At 53.4% G+C, this 15,428-nt stretch overlaps 1 protein-coding gene across 1 annotated transcript in view; it reads left to right on the plus strand.

The window, feature by feature from the left end:
• Positions 1 to 14,752, plus strand: part of LEMD2 (LEM domain containing 2) — a 15,463-nt gene extending 711 nt beyond the window's left edge. Inside the window, exons 2-10 of the mRNA XM_021717003.1 lie at positions 1 to 70; positions 1,670 to 1,710; positions 3,959 to 4,034; positions 7,492 to 7,568; positions 8,412 to 8,491; positions 10,141 to 10,286; positions 11,264 to 11,365; positions 11,442 to 11,544; positions 14,399 to 14,752. Of these exons, the coding sequence (XP_021572678.1) occupies positions 1 to 70; positions 1,670 to 1,710; positions 3,959 to 4,034; positions 7,492 to 7,568; positions 8,412 to 8,491; positions 10,141 to 10,286; positions 11,264 to 11,365; positions 11,442 to 11,544; positions 14,399 to 14,549 (846 nt within the window). The 3' untranslated portion in view covers positions 14,550 to 14,752. The remainder of the gene's footprint in view (positions 71 to 1,669; positions 1,711 to 3,958; positions 4,035 to 7,491; positions 7,569 to 8,411; positions 8,492 to 10,140; positions 10,287 to 11,263; positions 11,366 to 11,441; positions 11,545 to 14,398) is intronic.
• The last annotated feature ends 676 nt before the right edge of the window (positions 14,753 to 15,428 follow it).

Here is a 15,428-nt window from a genome sequence, read left to right on the forward strand (position 1 = left end):
CTCGTCTTCCTGGGCATCCTCTGGGTGAAGATGGGCAAGCCCTCGGCGCCGCAGGAGGCGGAGGACAACAGTACGTCCCGGGCCGGCGCAGGGGAGGGCCTTGGGCGCGTGGGTCCGCCGGACGAGCACCCACTCCTCTCTGCGCCAGCCGCCTCCGGCTTCTCACCTCCAGACCTCCACTCTCCTCCTAACAGCTGTGAGGCCAGGGCTCTTGCATCTGCAGCAGTTTCGGCCTTCACTTTTCCTTTTCTGCCCCGGCCCTCCCTTCTAGTATCTTCCTTTATACCACAAGCTGGGAGCAGTCTACACTTGCAGGCACCTTTCCCCAGCCTCTGGTTTTCTCTCTGGAGAGAAAGCCACACCCCCTCTAACAGGTCCACCCATCCCTTTTGGACTCTTCTTGATCTCTTCTTACTCCCTCACACACGAGTGCCCGTGTGAAGGCATTTCATTCAGGTTTGGATGGCCTACAGATGGAATCTCGTTGGAGTCCCAGCTTTGCAACACCAAAAGTCCACTCTCCACTTCTTTGGACCACAGGACCCTCATTTGTCAAATGAAGATTATACTAGCCCTGCCTGCGAGACAGGTTAAGCTGATCCAAACTGGAGGCAGTAATCATCACTGGCAGCACCTTCAGGGAGTGTGTTAAGAGAGGGTCTGTGATTCAAGGATGCCCCCAGCCCTTCTGTCCACACTTAGTTATGTGACCAGACATGCCATTGAGTGGTCTGTAGGATACAGTATGTCTCCTGAATAGCTGAGGATTTGTGTGTTTCCTAAAAGGGAAACTTGCCTCTCTGGTAACTTTGGACTCTAACAGGAAACAACATAGAAATCATTTCATTATAAATGTAGGTATAAAGTGACACTGTAGACCACTAACTTGTAATATTCTTTGCAAAGCATGTGATTAATACTGTTCCCAGCCTCGAGTGAAGGCCACATCTTTCCCTACCTAGAAAGAACAACAAAATACAGGAAGAAGCTAAATTATGTCTTAGCTGTTGTGACTGATGGATGTTTGGGTGTGTACAAGGGGTTCACAGACTTGTGCAGACACCCAAATGATTTCTCCTGATGACAGCAGTTTATCAACTATGTGAATAATGTATCTATCTGTTAGAGAAATTAAGCTGTGTCATAGTACTACGGGTATCATAACTACACTAGTTATGTCAAATAGTATCACATTCATACTCACTGCTGAGTTGCTTTAAGGCAACAGCTCTCGATTTCATATTGATATTTATACTGAAGTTCTCCTCCCATCATGGTATTAATCTCTGTTTAACATATGTTAACAGTTTACCAAACTGTTGTATACTTTGTCTTGATTGAGCCTAACTCCCTGAATTAAGCAGGGAAGATCTGTTTGATCTCATTTTACAGATGAGGAAACAGAGACTCAGAGTGGTTGAGTTGCCCAAGAACCTTTGGCTAATCATTTTCAGTTAGGATAAAGACCCAGCTATCTTAATTCCTAATCCAGGATTTGGAAACCCTTACATTTTACTGTATGCATTAAGTATTTAGATGACATCTTTCTAATTCCCTCCCTTACCTTGGTAATGTTTTACTCCCCTGAATTTTGAGAATGGTCTTTTTTTGTATTCTTTTTCGCAACCCACACTTTTAATTTCCTCTGTGTTTCTTTTCTTGGTCTCAGTGAAATTATTGCCAGTGGACTGTGAAAGAAAAACAGATGAGGTGAGTTTGAGTTTCTCTGGCTTTTATTATTCCTTCTGAAGATATTAGCCTCCATCAGGAGGTAAACTTCCCCAGAAAAAGAATAGGTTCATTTTCAGGGAGTGCTTCCTATAATGTACCAGAATCACATGGTGTTCTGTGATGTTTGTGTCAGTCTCAATTGTGGCAGTAAAGAAGTACTTGAAATAGAGAGGATTGAGCTCCCAAGATCCAACCCTGGGCTTGTTACAGAAGCTCTCCCATGGGTTGTAGCATCGGGGCCTTTGATCTTCTGCCTGAGTCAATCTGAGGGATGCAGCCGGCTATTGGTGAAGGACCTCTCAAGCTCGCTGCCTCTGGAGGAAGGGCTGGCAGTTTGTAAGCATCGGGAGACCAGGTTCTCAGTTCCACAGTCTCCTGTCCAGCAGCGCATCTGTGGCTCTGAAAATGCTGTTCTGATTTAAACCATCATAGGAAGTTTGTCTGAAACATACCTTAAGTGGAATTAGCCCCCTTAGACTATGTTTAGGTTTGTTTTATGAAGCTCTAACATTCCTTACAATAATATTTGGTGAAGGCAAGTGGCCTCATCCTTTCATGAATCATGACAGCAGTATTACTGAGGAACTGGATGCTGGTTCTGGTGACAGTCTGGAGAAGATACGAGGCAGTAAATTTCCAGGTCATAAATTCTACCAGGAGTTGCCTTGTGCTGCCAGAGGGCATGACTTAGTAGTCTAATTATTAAGTGTGCAGTGCCAGGCCTCCTGAGCCTCTGGTTAACACCTCTGGTAGCCCAGGGGCCAGGAAAGAAATGATGCATGGACTGTCACCCATGTTAAGGAAGGGGCATCCTGGCGCAAACAGCTGGGTTTGTTTCTCCTTGGCTTCTGATGTGTCATAGTTGGGGGTGTTTTATTACATCCGTTTATTGCATTCATCCACCAAATATCTTTGCTTCCCAATTGTTTTGTAAAAACAGATTCATAGTAAGTCTTCTGTCATTAAAACTGTAGTTGATCATCAGAGGAAGTGGCCCAGAAACACAGGCAGCCAGAGGGGAAAGTAGAATTTGAGGGCTAAAAACAAAGCAGGAAAAAATAGCTTTCTGTTAGACTTCTCTGGTGCTGTTAATTTTATTTGTCTCCTAATTAGAAAAGGTTCCCTGCTTCCCTTGACCTTCATATCTCTAAATGTATCAGACCCACAAGTGAAGGATACATTTGCTCCCTGGCCCTGTGACCCGGACACAAGCAGGCCCTTGAGTGAGCCCAGACAGGCACCTCCAGGCTCTCACTCAAGATGTGCTCGGTGAGCAGACAGTGTCAACACCTGCCAGGAGGGGCTTCAAATGTGATATCTGATATATATAACCCCTCGAATCTTCATAAGTGCATCCAGAAGCAGGCTCTGGACCATCTCAACACAGGCTTTGTGGAGCTGGGATTCCCTGGGGCGCCCTTGGCCTGTGTGGAGGGAGGACATGGGAGCAGTTGGGTTGGGACGTGCTGCCTGGCGCTGGTGAGGCTCCCGCTGAAAGTCTGGTGCTCTGTGTGGCTCCAGGCTCACCGAGAACCAGATCGGGCATTTGAATTTCAGATACATGTTCTTTCCCTTTCAGCTGCTGAGCACTGTGACACTCTGTGTTTTTCATTCTGCCTTTGTGCTGCTGAAATATAGGGCAAGCCAGGAGTGGGTGTGTTGTCTTAATCAGGCCGTCTCCTTGCCTGGTGCCTTCTGTCCTCCTGTCCCTCTGGGTGGTGTCAGCCTCTGCTGAGTGGTTTCGTGTGCGGTGTGCGCTTGTAGCCCTCACTCAGATGAGGGAGAGCTCCAAGGTTCTACCCAAAGAAGGGGAGACCCCAGCACAGGCAGTCTGCCCTGTATCCTTCCAGCCCTGCAAGTTCTGATAGTGTTTGCTCTTCTCTCTAAGCTGGGCTTCCATGTTCATCCACAACCAGGCCACCTGTGTCCCAGACCTCTCACTGACCTTTGTATAGAGAGAACTGTGGGGCCAGGCTGTGTGGCCTTGGGGATGCAGCCCTTGGCCCCTGTGTCTGCTGTTGGCTCTGCCTCTGCTTTCAAGGGTCCTTCTCAGGCAGTTAACCCAGCTTTCTCTCTGGGCCCAGCCCTGTGCAGGATTTTTCTGTTTTGTCAAAGTGTGAGGTATTTCTTGCTACTTAATACTTGTCTGTGTGACTAGGGGGTGAAACTGGACATATGGGCCCCCTCCCCCGCCTCTCCCCGCTGACTGATCGCCCTGTCTTTGCAGTTCTGTCAGGCTAAGCAGAAGGCGGCCTTGCTGGAACTGCTGCACGAGCTGTACAACTTCCTGGCCATCCAAGCCGGTGAGTGGGTCGAGGATGCCTGGGGCTCCTTTCAAGCCCTGGAGGTGTGGGCTGCTGCCCACTTAGTCAGGCACATTAGTCAGGCTGTGACTGGCCCCCAGTGGTTGAGACACCCCGTGGCCAAGATACCCCATGGCCATCTCCTGGAAGGCACATTCAGCACCGCATCTTGCCCTCCCACCTCCTCACTCATATAAGTCTTTTGTAATTCCTGCATCTGGGCAGATCGTGTGTGGTTCCTGCTCCTCTTTAGGGGTCCAGGGTCCTGGCACATGCACAGGCCTTCAGCAGATGTCCTCCCTTCTCTAGAATGCCCGCCACCTAATGCACTGGGGCCTGTGTTGGCATTGGAGGGGCCAGGCCCTGGGTCTCGTCAGATTTTGTGTCCTCCACTGTGAGGGCCTACCTGTGTCAGACAGCCGGGCTGGGGAGAGACCTTAGCCTGTGCAGGTAGCAGGCAGTCTGCATGGGGGCCCTGGCTTCATGTCTGGTCCTGATCACTCTGACTACAGGCCCTTGGCAAATCCTCTCAGGGCCTCTGTCTCTGTCTCACCAAGTAATCTTGGATGTATCTTTCCTCTACAAAATGAGTCACGTACAGTCCTCTAGCGCAGGGGTCCCCAGCCCTCAGGTTGTAGACCGGTACTGGTCCATGACCTATTAGGAACTGGGCCACACAGCAGGAGGTGAACTGCAGGAAAGCAAAGCTCTACCTCCTGTCAGATCAACAGTGGCATTAGATTCTCATAGGAGTGCAAGCTCTGTTGTGGACTGTACATGTAAGGGATCTGATGAGAATCTAATGCCTGATGATTCCTCTCCCCACTCCCCCAGTCCGTGGAAAAATTATCTTTCATGAAACTGGTCCCTGCTGCCAAATAGGATGGGAACCACTGCTCTAGTGGAGGGCATTCTCAGTACCTCCATAAAATGCCTTCTGGAAACTCATCCAGAAGGCTCTTACTTGGTGAGCCCGTTCCCTGAGGCCAGAGATGTCCTCCCTCCACCCCTGGCAGCTAGGAGGTTCTCAGGATCACTTTCTGATAACATAAGTGAAAGTGGAGGGCCTGTACCTTTTGTTAAATATACTTGGCACAAGAGCCAACAGAGTGGTTCAATCTTCAGGCACCTGTAGGGTCAGAGGACAAGTCTCAGGCTTGTGAGATCAGCCTTTGTCCTGCCTTTCACTGGGAAGTCAAGGTTGAAAGGACTTGTACCAGGCCCTTGGTCCTCAGGGTCAGTTTCATGGGAATCAGCTTTTCCGCCTCCTCCCTCTTGAAGGTGGGAGATCAGAGGTGGTCAGGGAGATGTCTGTGAGCACTCAGAGGAGAGGCTGAGTGAGCAGGAGCTGGGGGTCCTGCTCACAACATCACAATACCATGGGAATTCCTCTGCACAGCCCAGGTGCTTGGGATGTAATTCAAACCTTTATGTCTCTCTTGCATTCCAAGGACCAATAGCATCTGCATCCCCTGGGAGCTTACTAGCAATGCAGAATCTCAGGTCCCATGGCAAACCCACTGAATCAGAGTCTATTTTAAGATCCCCAGGGGACTGTGTGCACCCTAAAGTTGAGAAGCTCTGCTAGAAACGATTCTAGTAGGTATTTCTCCTCCATCTCACCTCCATATGTGATCCTGGCTTATGTTATCGAGGTTCCCAGCACCAGCACCTGTTGCCCTCTGACAAGCCTGGCAGGGGCAGCCTCGAAGGTACAGTTTTCACTGACACAGGAGTATGGGCTCTCTACTGGCCCACCCCTCCCCTACCTCTTGTTGGGGATCAGCTATGGGCTGGCCACTTGCAGGATGTGAGATGACTCAGCTCAGGATCCTGCCTGCCAGATGCTTGGGTCCTAGTAGAAGAGACACGCCACTTACCTTCCTGACCACTGGGTGATACAGAATGCGATTAGATAAGAACCCAGAGGCTGAAAGTTCAGGAGGCACAATGCCTTCCAGCTGGGAGCAGTTAGGAAAGTGTCACTGGGAGGCAGTGTCTGTGCCAGGCCTGAAGCCCAGTAAGGCTGGTTACATGTATGTGGGGAGGGGCAAGCCAGAGAGCCAGGAAGTGACAGGTCAGGGATGGGAGGCCCGGGCTTCACAAAGGAAGGAGGAAAAGAGGGAGTGAAGTTGGAAATGTCACTGGGCCCACTGTGGATGGCCATGGATGCTGAGCTTCCAGAGCTCCAGCTGCAGGCAGTGCGGGCCAGGGAGGCTTGGAGCAGGAAGGGATGAACTGAGAGCCAGGTGCCAGGAAGGTGCATTCAGCAGCAGCTTGAGTGGTGCAGTGTCATTTAAGCAAACTCATTTTGAAGCTTTATTGACAAACACTTGGATTGGAAAGGGGGCAGGAAGCAACTAATCAAGAGGCCATCAAGGTGGTCCAGGCAGGTCTAGCAAGGGCAGGGACAGTCCAGGTGGGATCAGGAGGACGCTAGAAGCCAACTTGGTCTCCGGGGACCCAGAGGGTCAAGATCAACTTTGAAGTAGAAGGCTGGGCTGTGTTGGGGGAGGAGAACAGGCCTTAGTTCATTCTCGAGGTCTTGTAGCATTACCTTCAGCTAACCCACTCTCCCACCACACAGACATACAGAGACTGGCCACCCAAAGCCCCCAGGCTTTGACAGGCCCAGGACCACGCATGAGTGGAAAGTGTCTTATGTGTGCCTCTCCCTGTGCTGGCCCCACTCCAGGGAGTCTAGATGACCATAGGTGCAGCACATGGCAGGTAAACCACAGCATATGAGCATGAGCCCAGGGCCTGCCCCAGCAGGCCACCATGTCTGGAGCCATTTGGCCAAATGAGAGGCCCCCCATAGGCTGGGGGCTTCCCAGAGGAGGTAGCTCCTGTCAGGGCAGAACTAAGCAGGAAGCTTCCAGCACCATCCTGGGGGAGCCGGCCAACCAAGGTGCTCAGGAGCTGCTCTTGGCTTGCTGTGCTGAGGTCCCACTGCCCCATACAGATGCGCTCCTTCTCCTGGGCCATTCTGAACATCTCTCCCCAGAACCCCTCAAAACAGTGGGCCTGACATTCCAGGTCACCTGCCTGTGTCATGAGTTACAATCCCTGTGGGGCCCACGGCCTCCCTGCCTTTCTTTTTTCCTAGGCTGTGTTTATTTATAGTGCCATTCTGGTACCTTCCGAAGCTATCTGTCTGATCCTTTTAGGGATCAATTGCAAACAGACCTTGGTATTGGGCAGCTTTTTAGTCATTTAATGCAAATCGCCGCACTGCTTTGCAGGTCAGGTTTTAATGATCTGGAATCGATCCAAGCTAAGTGGCTTTTGATCTCCCTGCAGAGTGAAGATGCCCACAGAAGCCAGCAGCCGCCGGGCCACATGCTCCTTATTAGAGCTGATGGCTTGATTCTTGCTGCAGGTTTAGGCTGTTTCAGAGTGTTTTTTTTCTACCTCTTCTTTGTGTTTGAATGTGCGGGTTTTTTTTTTCTCCTAGGTAATTTTGAGTGTGGAAATCCAGAGAAGCTAAAAAGCAAATGCATTCCTGTTACAGAAGCCCAGGAATATATAGCAGTAAGTAGGCCCGCTCCTGGGAGGGCCGGCTGCTTCCTATTGATCTTTCAAGCCCTGTGGGTTTTTGTTTTGTTTGCTTTGTGGCTTTCCTGTTTTTTTTTTTTTTTTAACTTAGTGGTGTGTTAGGCCACCTTAAGTGAAGGCAGCCAAGGTGGTGACAACCCCGAAGTTGGGCCAGCATGTGTGAGGCTCACCTCCAACCCACAGCTCCTAGTCACTGTAGGCCACCCTTCCTCACATGGCTGTCACTTGCTTGTCCTTTGGTTCACTTTTCCCCACTGTCTGCAGCTCTCAGGACACACATTTAACCTGTCCGTTCTCTCACCTGAGGATTCCCATCCAGACTGCTCAGCATCTGTTTGATTTTCCGCATGGTCCCAGGAGGGTAGAATTAGGGACCCTTAGGAGTCATGTAGTTCCATTTTCATTTCACAGATGAGGAAACTGAGACCCAGAGAGGGTTGGGGACTTGCCTGAGGCCACACAGCTAGGCCTGACCACATGGTGCCCCAGCCCCAGTTCTCCTTTTCATTCCACCCTAGATGAGCCGCCAGCTCTCTGGCCTGATGCTTTAGTCCTTGAAAGAATTGTGTCCCCTTGGCTGTCCCAGGCCTGCATTGTTTTCCTGTGTGCTTCCGCATCACCTCCTCTGGTTATAGCCTCTTCCTTGGCTTTCATCAGCCTCCTATTTCCTTCCTGCCAGTTTGCTGTGCATTTAGTGGAACGGAGCTTTGGGGATGTAGAGGACATGGGAGAGGGCTTCCTTAATCCAGCAACAGAATAATGTTGTTCCAGCTGCTCCGCCCAGACGCAGAACTAATCTTCTCCCGCGCCCTCCCACAGAATGTGACCAGCAGCTCCTCCGCCAAGTTTGAAGCCGCACTGACCTGGATACTGAGCAGTAACAAGGACGTGGGCATCTGGTGAGTATGGGCTGGCAGTATGAGGGGGTGGCCCTGCACAGGCTCTGGCAGCCCCATCCTCGCTGGTCAGCTGACTCCCGTGCTCCTACGAGGTGTGCTGCAGCTCTGGTATCGTGGCTGAGGTGTGGGGGAGGTTGGAAGCCCGGCTCCAGAAGGAAGAAGCTTGTGGAGTACGGTGTAGGGCAACTTCAAGATGATGCAGGTCCAGGTGCAGGGATGTGAGTCTGGGACTCCTCCCCATCCTTCAAGTAACTCAGCCTCACGCTTTTCTATTTCCCCGACCCTGTGTGTTTTGCTGGAGAAGGCATTTTTCTGCACTTCCTCTCCTCTGGAGCGCATTTTCATTTGTAGATGAAATGATTCTATATATCAGCTTTACTCACTATGTAAATTGCATAAGGAAATACTGGATTTTATTCTGACCAGGCAGTTTCCGGCTCATTTTTATCACTGGTGAGCACTGTTAGCAGAGATAGTGAGCTCTTTCACAAGGCCGAAAAGTCCACTCTGGCTGCTTAGCCCAAGGGAAGGTGCAGGCCAGCCAGCCAGGCGGCCCCACGGGACCCATCCCCTGCTAGAGGAGCTGACGCCACACGCCCCTCCCACTGCTCAGTGTATGTCAGGATCTCTGTTCAGGTTGCAGCTCTGGATATTAAAACACACTCTAGGGTTTTGTTCTTTTCCTCTGTAATCCACACAAATTACTAATTCCATCAGCAGTGCATCCAGCAGAAGCCCCTCGGGCAGCTCAGCCTTAAGCCTGATAACTGGATGCATGGCACGATTAAAATTCATTGGCTTAAAGAAAAAAAGCTACCCTGAGTAGCTGAGCGATTTTCCCGTGTTAGAAACGGCAGAGGAGAATGCGGATTTCATCCTCCGCGTGCATGAAGCTGCCAACACAGAAGAGCGATGACACGGCTTTCGTGTCACGGAAGGCAGTGGGAGGGCAGCCGAGTGCTTGGATGGCCGGTGCTGGGAGTGGGTTGTGAGGAAGCGGGACACATTGGTGGCAGGCCTTTCAGTGTGCAACTTCCAGAGCATGATACCGCTGCCCCTGGGTCACCTGGCGGGAAGAGGCCCAGCGTCCACATCCCAGCAGGTCTTGACACTGCCTCGCCGGAGACCAGCGCAGAGATGCTGTGGCCGGGGCTGGCCTGGGAGAGCCCAGGGTTCCATTCCCCGTGAGTCTTGCAGATGCCCCGTGATCTTCACGCTTAAACAGCTCACGCACCCCTCGACACGGGGGAAAAGCACGGCCTCCTGGATTCTGTCTTTCAGTTCTTGCTCTGCAATTGCAAAGCTAGTGATTCCGTAAACATTTCCATTTCTGTATGCTAGGAGGTGGGAATCCAATTTACAGTTTAATCTTCTGCATGCTGAGAAAGGCTGCCAAAGACCCGACAGAGGGGGACGTCACTTTAGCGGCAGGGGTTCAGCCTGCTGCCGTCTTTAAAGCTTTATTCTTTCTAAGTAGCCAACGTGGGAAATTTCTGGAAAGAGTACAAGCAGGGTACCAAGACTATTCTATAAGCAAGTAGAGGCCTTGAGTCCCCTCCCTCCTTGCCTCCTCCTGTTTGAAGTGGGGCTTATACTGCAGCTCCTTGGGGCTTTGAGGCCTGAATTTAGAGCCCTGTGTCCTGTTTCAGGCTGAAAGGAGAAGACCAGTCTGAACTGGTGACGACTGTGGACAAGGTGGCCTGCCTGGAATCCGCCCGCCCCCGCATGGGCGTTGGCTGCCGCCTCAGCCGCGCGCTGCTCACAGCTGTCACCAACGTGCTCATCTTCTTCTGGTGTAAGTGCTCGGGCCTCCTCCCCTTCCATGCAGTCAGGCGCACTCCTAGGCATGAGTGATGAGCTGTAGAAATTCCGGGCCCGGAGGTTCATTTCAGTCTAGTGAACCTGAGGTCTGTCTAATAAAACAAAGGAGATGAACAAGGCAGCCTCTGCCCCAGGTTGTCTTTACCTTTGGAGATTGGTGGCGGGAACGTGAGGATAACTAGAAAACGTCCTTGATTCAGGGCGGGGGACTGGCACATTCCCCAGATGGAAGCCAGGCCTCGCCCCTTCCAGGGCTCTGCAGGGATCCCAATGTGCAGGCTGCCCCAGCAGGAGGCAAGGGAGGCTGGCCGGATGTTACTCCCTGGAAAATGTAAATAAACCTCTCCTTGGAGCTACAGATACCCGATGAAAGCCCAGAGGCCTGAGGTGTTGAGCTGAAAGGAATTGCAGATCTTATCTCATGACATCAGGGGCTGCCTCTGAGCGGAGACCTAGGGGTGTCTGTGAAGGCCAAAGGCCAAGTCACAGAAACTGCTGGCTCTCTGGAGATAACCAGAGCCACAAATTACAGACCATCTTGATGTGCTTGCGCCTCCCACCCCCACACCGTTACGCATAGGAATCATTATCAGCAGTGGCATCTGGGAACACAAAGGGCCTGGCATGTGTGTATGTATGAAACATCATGTTCAACTCATGAGGCAGGAGATGAAAGCCCCAGAATGAGCTTGGGAGGAGCTGATCTGGCTGCTGGGAGCCTCTGCAGCGATGGGCCGTGGGGTGGGGGCTGGGGGGTGATGATCACTTAGTAGTCCGTCCTCCCTTGCTCGTCTGCATCCTTTACTCCTGTACCCAACACATGGTAGTGACTCAGAGTACACTTGGCCTGGGCGGGAGCCTTCAGCCTGGTGTCTGGTCCCCAGTGAGACCCAGGAGTGCCCGATGGCCCAAGAAGATGTGAGGGGTTCACAGTGTCTTGTTCCCTCGCAGGCTTGGCTTTCTTGTGGGGGCTCCTGATTCTCCTGAAATACCGGTGGCGGAAGCTGGAAGAGGAGGAACAGGCCATGTATGAGATGGTGAAGAAGATCATAGGTGCGTGACCACCAGCAATAGGGTACCCGATGCCTGCCAGCACATGCTGGCTCTGACCATGTGCTCTGTCCTGCAGACGTGGTGCAGGACCATTATGTGGACTGGGAGCAGGACATGGAGCGCTACCCGTACGTGGGCATCCTGCATGTGCGTGACACCCTGATCCCACCTCAGAGCCGGTGAGTCCTCATGGTGGCTGGTGCACCAGGGGTGGGGTGAGGAGCGGCTGACCCCACTGAGTTCCATCAAAGGAAGCCCAGAGCCTCGTGTCAGCCTCCAGGGGAGGGCAACTCAGCCCCCAGGGTCACTAGACACTGTTCACGCCTCCTGCCACTCCCCAGGGTGCTTGGCTCTTTATGACAGGGTGACCTAGACTCAGTCCCTGGAGATAACGCCATTAGTGGTCATACCCCAAGGATGCTTTGAGCTCCGAGTAGTCGATTTCCCCACCCCGGCCAATGGCTTGAGCAGGGAAGGGTCTGATGGGTTTCTGCATGTGAAATCCAGAGCAGTCAGGGCTCCATTCCCATTTCTTGGTGCTCATGGGCCTGCCCTATCCCACAGATGCTGTGGGCAGGATGGGTCCCTTGTGGTTGCAGGACAGTGACCAGCAGCTGCTGGGACAGTGTCTGCCTTGTCACCGCCAGCAGGGGAGAAGTGGCCCTCCTATTGCTCTTATGAGCAAGAGAAAACATTCCCATTCACTTCCAGTGACATGCTGCTTGAGGCCTTGGTGACCTGAGTTGGTTACTTGTCTATTCACAAGTCAGTCACTGCAAGGAGACACAGTCAGAGCACAGTCACGACTCAACACACGCACGCACACACCCATAGGTATGCAGTTTCATGACGGTGAACGGGGTCAGCTTCCAGGCACAGGGCTCTGTGGGACGGGGTGGCAGGGCCTGTCATGCACAAATGTGGGCACCTTCCACATGAATGCTCATGCTGGAGTTGTGTATTGTGGTCCTGACAAGACCAGGTGGAGCGGGGAAAGGGCAAAGTCCCAGGAGGCAGCCAGCAGGGCCCACCTTGGTGTGGACTCAGAGTCTGCTGTGGTCTCTGGCTGATGTTGAGAGCTCACACCTGCCAAGTACCTGCTAGGAGCCAGGTGCTGCTCGGGGATCTCCACAGGTGCTTTTGCTCACTTGGTCCTCACCATGGCCCGTGGGAGTGAGAGCATGAATGCACCACTTTACAGATGAGGAAACTGAGGCACAAGGTGGTTGAGAACCGTGCTCAGACTCCCGTGCCTAGTGGCATCTCTGTGCAGCCCAAGAGAGTCAGGAGAGTGGAGCACTTAAGTAAACATACAGGTGCTTGGGAACTCTCCTACCCACCCTGCCCCTGTAAAGGTGGCAGGCAGGATGTAGGAAGCAGCTTGACAGCAGTGCAGGCCTGTGCTTGCCATGAGCAGGGCTTGCTGTTGGTCCCTGCGAGGCAGTCACAGGATCCTCCAGCTTCCAGAAGGCTTCTGTACTCAAACTCCCTCCCGCTTCCTGGCCCTGACAGCAGTCATCAGGTGACCATGAGCAACTCACTCAACCTCTCTGAGCCACTGTTTACTCATCTTCTAAAGTGGAGGTGATCCCACTGCCTTGCAGAGGGCTGTGGTGAGGAGAGGCTGTCACTCATTCATCTACCCACAGATGCTTAGTGAGCATCTACTACATGCCAGGGAGACAGCAGGAGCGGAAGCAGCAAAAGTCCCTGTCCAACTGGAGCATTTGTTCTGGGGAAGGAGACAAATGACAAGATACACAGGGAAGATATGTGATAATAGGTCATGACAGGTCCTAAGGGAAAGGGGGTAGATGTCAGGAGGTAACCTTGAAGTGCACCGAGGCAGGGCCTAGCATGTGAGCACTTATCCGAGGCAGCTATTATGATTTGGGCTTTCATGATACCCAGCACACAGTTCACTTGAATGCGGATGTGAGGTGGCACCGCAGCTTGACTGCAGCAGTTACCACCCCAGCTCCTGTGCATTTGCATGAACTTCCAGAGCTGCCACCCAGGTGGCCGCCCCACAAGGCCCACACCCATTTGAACCCTGGAGGCCCACGTCCTGCTGATTCCAGTTTCTACTCATGGGAGAGCTGTGGGCAGGGCCTGCTTGTGGAAGTTGAGGGAGCCTGGAAAAGCCAGTTCAAGGAAAAAGGCAGGGAGTGGCTGGCTGCCTCCTCAGGGACCTGGGCCTCTAGCTCAGGCCCCAGGCAGTATGGCCAAGGCCAGACCAGCCATGAGGCTGCTGGGTAGGTTGTGGGGTGTTGGCAGGTGGCAGGGAAGAAAGCCTGTGCACCCGCACCCCCCTGTGCCCACATGCACACACTCACCCTCCACATGTGGTATCATGGGGCCCTACTCTGCACTGGGCTGAGCTCTGTGATACCCAGCTAACCAAAGGGCAAAGGTCAGAGCAGCCCTCCCCAGCAGCCCTGGGACCTTCCCATCCTGCCAGAAGTGGAGGAAGAGGGTGGGGGCTGGGGAGGTTGTCAAAGGTGCAAGGTCCAAGGCACCCAGCAGAGCAGCAACACTGGCCAGTGGAAGGGCCTCCCTTGTGGCTGTGGTTGCCTGGAGCGCGCCAGCTTCCCAGTCTCCCGGGTCTGATGCTTAGCTAATCCCGGTGCCCTGAAGTGCAGTGGAGTGTAGACCAACAGCCCAGGGGCTGCTCTCTAATTAGCCATATGGAGCATTAAGATGCAGCCAGCACGGGTGGGGGAGGCTGGCCCAATGAGAGCTGCTGCTGGCAACAGGTCCCAGCAGGAGTCACAGCCCTACACACCCAGATAACCTCACCCCTGTGAGCCCCTATGATTGAGTGCTTTTGGAGTAGAGGTCAAGGAATCACTTCCTTGTGGCCCAAGGCTTTTCTCCTCTGCAGGTCGTATTAGTACCTGCCAGCTTCTCCTCCCCTGGACAAACCCCTGCTGGACCTTCTCTGCTGTGGGAAGGGCTCACCCCTCGGCAGTGCCTGGCAGAGCTGCCCAGGATGCCCCTCGCTTCTGAGCCCAGCCCTCTTGTTCATTGCAGAAGGCGCATGAAGCGAGTCTGGGACCGAGCCGTGGAGTTCCTGGCCTCCAACGAGTCCCGGATCCAGACGGAATCCCACCGCGTGGCTGGAGAAGACATGCTGGTGTGGAGATGGACTAAGCCCTCTTCCTTCTCCGACTCAGAGCGATAAGCCTAGGGACCTGTTCCAGTTGGCCAGTCCTGGGACAGTCCACTCCAGGGGTGCAAGAGGGTCGCTAGACCTGCCGGTGCTGAATTCACACTTGCCTTGACTTTTCAGCCTCCTGACAGTTCCAAAGGTTTCTCTCTGGTAGAGTCTTCAGAGGAGCTCGACTCGTTGGGGAATCGTGGGCTCCTTACGGGTGGAGGGGAGAAGCCAGGGGCACGGGTCTGTCCTCTCTGCCCTGTGTTGCTGGCAGTAAGGGGAGGAGGGTTTATTTTTCATGAATAGAAAAGACAAAAGAGCAGCAGCTGTGAGACCTAGCAAGTGTGAGGCTGGTGAGCTGGGGTGCGCTGTCGGCCTGGGAGGTGGGGCAGGCATGGTGGGCTGGGGTGGCAGGGGCCAGGGGAGCAGCTTGGTCCATGTGCCTTCGGTGTGTTGCCTGAGAGCTCAAGGGTGAGGGGAGAAAGCTCGTCCTCTGGCTGGACGGGCCTCTATCCTGAAGGGGCAAGATGCTAGAAATTACAACAGGTGACTGTAGGGGAACTGTCTAGAAACGCCAGGCCCTGATGCATGGGGCCCTTGGGTTAGGAGGAGTGGCCGCCCGCTTGGCCTCCAGGGAGGAACCTGGCGTAGGGACGGCCGGAAAGCAGAGGAGGGTCAGGCCTGTGCCGCCCCGAGGCCAGGGGCGGCCCCCTGCTGTGGTGCTGCTCACAGAAGGTGCAACTTGAGGACGGACCTGCAGCCCCGCCCTGGCGCCAGGCCGAGAGTGCCAACTCCCGGACCGTGGGCGTCCCGTGTCGGGGCAGAGCCGCGCGCTCGCTGAGTGCGCAGACCGCCCGGTTGTACTGTGCCCGCAGCCTCCCCACCGGGCGGTTAACCGAAACTCGG

The sequence above is a fragment of the Carlito syrichta genome, unplaced genomic scaffold (genome assembly GCF_000164805.1).
Source record: "Carlito syrichta isolate Samal-C Ts95f unplaced genomic scaffold, Tarsius_syrichta-2.0.1 Scaffold309115, whole genome shotgun sequence".
NCBI classification, from domain to species: Eukaryota; Metazoa; Chordata; class Mammalia; order Primates; family Tarsiidae; genus Carlito; species Carlito syrichta.